The sequence below is a fragment of the Stegodyphus dumicola genome, chromosome 4, assembly GCF_044657685.1.
Source record: "Stegodyphus dumicola isolate Sdum_Otavi_A_Nest chromosome 4, ASM4465768v1".
NCBI classification, from domain to species: domain Eukaryota; kingdom Metazoa; phylum Arthropoda; class Arachnida; order Araneae; family Eresidae; genus Stegodyphus; species Stegodyphus dumicola.
The window spans coordinates 83236261-83242747 of NC_140771.1; the positions used below are offsets into that span (position 1 = coordinate 83236261).

Sequence of the window (6487 nt, forward strand, 5' to 3'; positions counted from 1 at the left end):
CAGTGTAGAAAGATAGTAAAGAATAAGGGTTATCAAATAGAACATTCGAAATACTAAAATTTTAGGTATTTTTGCACATACAACAAAAATTGTCTAAAAAGTGTGTGAACAGCCTCTGTACCAACATTTGCTTTCTAAAGTCTAAAATTTTTTCTTTTATTTCAGCCCATGTGTTGTAGGTAACTTATGGGATGTTACTGACAAGGATATAGACAGATTTACAGAGAAGCTGATCAAATTGCTGGTGCCAAATTATTCCAGCAATGAGAATTCGACTGATGTCGCTCATGCAACATGTATAGCTCGAAATGTTTGCAGGTTAAAGTATTTAGTGGGTGCAGCACCCATTGTATACGGATTTCCTATTTCTGCAAAAAAATGAGAATTAGAAGAAGTTCCCACAATTCATGTTATCAATAACTATAATTTTTTTTTGTATGTCTTAAAATTCCGTATTTGTATGATGTGTAATAAATCATATTTTAATATGTGTGACCGACTGTTGCAGTTTTTAACTGTATATATGACTGCTAAAACTTACTTTTTGGCAGACTTTAGTCCACAATTCATGTTATCATTAACTATAATTTTTTTGGCATGTCTTAAAATTCTTCTGTATTTGTATGATATGTAATAAATTATATTTTAATATGACTGACTGTTGCAGTTTTAACTGTATAATTTGATTTAACTGTATATATGATTGCTAAAAATTACTTTTTGGGCAGACTTTAGTTATATTTTTAACATTCCAGTGAAGTTCTTTTTATAAACAGAAACTTATTTTATACACATACAAGGCGATCCAAAAGTCTAAACTTTTCAAAACAATTCTATTTCAGTGCAATGTGGTTGGCACACACAGATGTGCTATGGATGGATGCTCACTATGGAATGTTTTTATGCAAATATTTTAACCACTTATATTTCCCAGATGATTCTTCATAAAGCAGTGCAAAATGCATCAGAATAAATGCTGAATGTTACAGCCAGTTTACTGAGTGCTGTTTGATGATTAGTGACATTCCTGTGATATCAGTACCTGCATATAGTATGTGACATTTTTTATTGCCAGTGATTTATGTATAACATGATTTCTAATCTAAGTCAAAATTTAAGCTGTCAGGTTTTTATATGACTGTTCATATTAAAAATAACAGCTTCTTATTACATTATAACCAAAATTTGAGGAAAACAACTTGGAGTAATAATGCAACTAAAAGAAACATCATAAAATCCAATATTTGCTTTTTTTTCCCAATTTTCAGAATAACAACAGATAAGCAAGATGCTGACATTTGATAGTCATAATTCAGAAATAGCATCATATCGTCAAGTACACTGTCATCTGGTGAGCATAACTCCAATTAAAAATTTATAATCTCTATTTTAATTTTTTCTCTTAATTTACTGATTTTTGGATTATCCTGTGAATTGCAATACTTTCAAAAAAAAAAAAAAAGTGAAAGTTTTTTATTTTAAATTTTTATCAGCAATTCAAATTTTATTATAGATTTAAAATTTTTGTATTAATAATTAAATATATGAATCTAATAAAAACAGAAAACAATTTTTACTGTGTAGAATGCGTAATTGGATTTTAGGCAAAAAGGCAATAGTCGTATTTAAATATAATTATTTTTAGATGAATTTTTTAATATGTTAATTTTCCTTATTTCTTTCCCTTAGAAAGCTAAAAAAAATTTTCCAGAGGAATTACATTTTTCATTAAAGAAAAGTCAAATTAATACATTATGAGCGAGGCAGGTATTTGTACCCGTTGCGAAGATTGCCACTTGTAAGCAGGGCAGGTATTTGTACCTGTTGCTAGGATTGCCACTTATAAGCAGGACAGGTACTAGTACCCGTTGCGAGGATTGCCACTTATAAGCGGGACAGATATTAGTACCCGTTTAAAATAAGTAATTTTAAGTGACACAAGGGAAAAATAATGTTTTATCAAATATATGACTACGTCTCAAAGAACGTAAAGTGAGATTGAAAAAATTCCGTTGTATATTTTAACCAAAAATATTCTTCGCAGCCACGTGTTTCCACAAATTCGTTTTATGCAATGTTGTATGTTTATAGTCTATTAGTGGAGCAGCTTGTAGAAAGAGATACATGTAACGTTGATATTGTGTAGGCGGTTGAATACCACCTTCAATTCAAAGACAATGGATTCTAATAGTGATAGTGATGTATATGCAAATGACTTGTCGCAGATTTCAAGTGACGCGGAATTTCCTGATTTAGACAATGAAAGTGATGAGGAATTATTTCAACCTAGAAGAAATCGAGTTTTGCCAATACCATCATCTAGCGACTCTGAAGACGGTGATGACGAAGTCAACAACATATATCAAAGTCAACAAAAACAATGGTCAACAACTGATAATGTACCAATTCCTCGGACAAAGTGGAGTTTTTGTAATGCCAGGTAATTCAGAAAGTGTAATAGACGTGGTTAAGCTATTTATTGGAGATGACTTATTTGAGTATATGGCAACAGAAACCAATCGGTATCACGAACAAAACCCAGATGCATCTCGAGACAGAGCAAAATCTGTGAAGTGGAAGAATGTGAATATGGTACATTAAAAAAAAAATGCTCAGACTACTTCTCCTAATGGGACGAGTTCATAAAGATACAAGAGACGAATATTGGTCTACAGATAAAACTATCCAAACTCCAATTTTCGCGGAAGTAATGAGCAGGGATAGATTTAGACAGATATGGTATGTGTGGCATTTCTCTAATAATGATGACAGAGATCGCCTGAAAAAAATCCGACCGATTATATCTTACTTATTACTTAAATTTCAAGAGGTTTATAAGCCAGAGAGAGAATTATCACTGGATGAGAGCATCATGCCATGGAGGGGCCGTTTGTCATTTAAAGTTTATAATGCATCAAAAATTATAAAGTATGGTTTACTTATGAGAATTTTGTGTGAAGCTAAAACGGGATACATTTGTAATTTTCGCATGTACTGTGGTGAAGGAAGTCGTTTGCAAGAAACGATTTTAAATCTGCTTGAACCCTATTCCAACTTATGGCATCACATATACATGGAAATTATTACAATAGTTTTTCCACTTGTGAATTAAAAAAACATCAGAGAATTGCACAAACTAGGCATTGCGCACTTTCTTGACTTTATCCATGTACGCATCGACCAATTTTCACTTAAAAAGACGTAGAAAATGGACAAAAATCCAGTTCTTCTTACTCTTGTAAAAAGCGCGAAACAAATAAGTGGGCGATTCTGCACTTTAGCCTATGTATATATTATCGAGCTCTTTTATTTTGCTCCCGTTGAATTAGAAACAACGGCCTATGATTCTAATGGCTTTATATTTTTTAAATGTTTATTGTATTGTTTTTTGTATAGTTTTGTTCATAAGAAATTCGACAGTAATATATTATTTTTATAAAACAAGTGAGTCTTGCATAATCTCACGAATTCTGAAATATACTTATCAAATATAAAAATATAAATTAATGTATATAAAATATAGTTCCAGATAAGACCCATTACCAAATTTTGTAAAAATCTAACCATTACCTTTACGTCTATCAAGTTTATATTCACACGCATATATTTCGCTTAGCTGGCAAATTAGCCCACTACGCAGCACTGTGCTGCTCATGATATCGGACCGCTCATAATGTGTTAATTGCATAGACTTTTGGTGTTAGCATTTTTTGACCAAAATGCACTGCATACAAAACCAATGCAATTAGTTATAATAAGCCCTGTTTAAATTAGTGATATGGCTAAATTTTCAACACACTGTCCCTTAAGCCATTCTGTCATTGTACATGTATTCTGTATGTATAAGAAAAAGCTGTTATTAGCCTTTACTTAAATATCAAATTAAAATTTTTTCTTTGATTTAGTATGAAAGAAATTAAATATTCATTCAGTTTAATTGTTTTTACACTCATGTCCATAAATTAATGATAATTCGGAGTCACTCGGAAATCAAACTCTAAAATAAATATATCACCTGTAAAATCACTACACACATCTTCAAGAATCATATGCAAATTCCAGTGTAACCAGATGACACTGATGGTATGTCACAATGACGAGAGTGTAAGAGAGTGATATATAAGGAATACTGGCAAAGAAGTAAATTTGCTCGCAGGCACTTTATAAGCATTTCAGTGCAATAACCGAATAGTTAAGACACAAAGGAAGCATTTGGACGATTTTTTACGTGGTAGAATTATCGGCTGTCTGGAATGTAGGCGTATCCAAATGGAAGTATCAGACTAACTTGGAATTGTCCAGAGTGTCATCTCCAGGCTTTGGCAACGATTCCAAGATGATGGTAATGTGAGTAGACGTTACAGCACAGGTCGCCCCAGAGTTACAACGCCGAATGAGAACCGGAATTTGGCAGTTACTGCCAAAAGAAACAGGCGGAGCACAGTATCAGACCTGCCTCGTCAGCTCTCTTCAACCACTGGTACGACAATTTCAAGGCAGACTGTGAACAGACGCTTAGGGCAGATTGGTCTATATGCTCGTAGACCTGTCACATGCGTTCCACTTACTGCAACTCACTGTCGCCTGTGGTTAGCCTGGAGTAGAGAGCATGCATTGTGGACACCGCAACAGTGGGCTTGTGTGATGTTTTCTGACGAGTCCAGGTTTAGCTTGCAGTCTGATTCTCGCCGAACTTTCATATGGAGAGCTTTAGGTACCTGTTACTACCAAGAAAACATCATTGAATGACACCGTTACGGTGGTGCAGGAGTGCTCGTTTGAGGTGGGATTATTCTGGGTTCCAGAACTCACCTGCATGTTCAAATTGGAACCATGACAAGCCAAATCTATCAGGACATCATTCTGGAACAGCACGTACGTTTGTTTCAGGGCACCATGGGCGCACAATTTGTGTTTATGCATGACAACATTAATTTATATTTGCCCGTCCTCACCGTGCAAGCATCATAAGTGAATGCCTTCAATCGGAGGATATCCCCCGTATGGACTGGCCAGCATTCTCACCGGACTTGAATCCAGTAGAGCACGTGTGGGACATGCTTGGCCGACGAGTTGCAGCCCGTCAACCTCCTCCTACATGTCTACCGGAACTTCGAAGAGCATTGCTTTTTGAGTGGTGTAATATCCCCCAAGATCAGATCGATAATTTGATACTCAGCATGCCTAGGCGTTGTACGGACTGTATTGCATTGTCTGGGAGACATACAATGTATTAACAATCATACCAACCATGTAATATTGGTTTCTTGTAAATAGGTTTTTTTTTTCGTAATTTGCTCCAGGGAGAAAAAATTGATAATTTTTTTAATAATATCAAACATATAGCATCTTTTTTTGCTCTTTACTTTTTGTTTAATAAATAATCTTTACAAAAAAGTCAAATTTGTTTTGCTTCTAACTCTTCCTTTACCTGATTTTGCATTATCCTTAATTTATGGACATGAGTGTAATTTAAAATAATGCAACGCTAAAATATATTGTAAGAATATAGGGCAGGAGGTGACAGGGAAGTCATATTGTGGGGTATGTGAAAGAGAAGAGGATAGAAGCCCCTCATCTGAGAGTAATGCTGAATTAATACCACTGTTAATTAACATTACTGTGTGGATATGTAAATTCTCCTTTGTACAAAAGTATGCATGATAATGAAACAGTAAAATTATGACATATGACTGATTAAATGAATAAATTCAAATTCCATCCTGGAAAAAAAATGTAATGTATTAACCCTTTGTGGCACCTAAAAATTGAATGAAAAATGTTTTATAGGTTACTCTCAAACTTCTTTATTTATAGTAGATGGCAGCCCAACACAAACCAGTCCATATATTTTAGCCATGTTTAGTTTTTAAAGACCCTCATTTTTCAAAGAAATCTTCCAGACTTTTTTTTTTAAAGATATATAAGGAATTGTTTGAAAAGAAATTTCTGTGTTATTTTCTTGGTTGTATGCTAATCTCCTTACTCTATATTAGTCTTAAATTTTTACCTTGAAATCTTACCTAAAAATTTAATGGCAAACATCAGGTGCACCCAGAGTGGGATCCTGAGAGACTAGGACAAGACCAACAACTGTATCTTTGTTTCTCAGCAGCTCACTCACAATAAAAAGGTGGGTCTACATCTGTGTTTCATTTTGTGCTTTTCTGAGGGGGGGGGGTATCAGCTAAGAAATTGTTGGAGTGGTTTTCTGAAAGTCAGGTGTAATTTCATCATTTAGCCGTTTGGTTTTTCACTAGAGCAGGTAGGTCACTTTCGTTCAAAAAAGTTTTGTTAGTGCTATGTTTGGATAGTTTTGAGTTGTGGATATTTATTTAATTTTACAGTTTATAATTTCTAATTATGGATATAATATTAGTTTATTTTGGGGGATTTTTAATTCTTTTCCAAAGGGATTGGAGAGGGCTGACCACTTCTGAAGCATTGAAAGTGCTACACAAATTGCTTTCAGATAGTCAATTGTCGT

General features: G+C 34.0%; 1 protein-coding gene across 1 annotated transcript in view; it reads left to right on the forward strand.

Annotated features, from left to right (window-relative positions):
- Window positions 1-655, forward strand: part of Sse (extra spindle pole bodies like 1, separase) — a 207686-nt gene extending 207031 nt beyond the window's left edge. The window contains exon 25 of the mRNA XM_085815136.1: window positions 166-655. Within this exon, the coding sequence (XP_085671262.1) occupies window positions 166-382 (217 nt within the window). The 3' untranslated portion in view covers window positions 383-655. The remainder of the gene's footprint in view (window positions 1-165) is intronic.
- The last annotated feature ends 5832 nt before the right edge of the window (window positions 656-6487 follow it).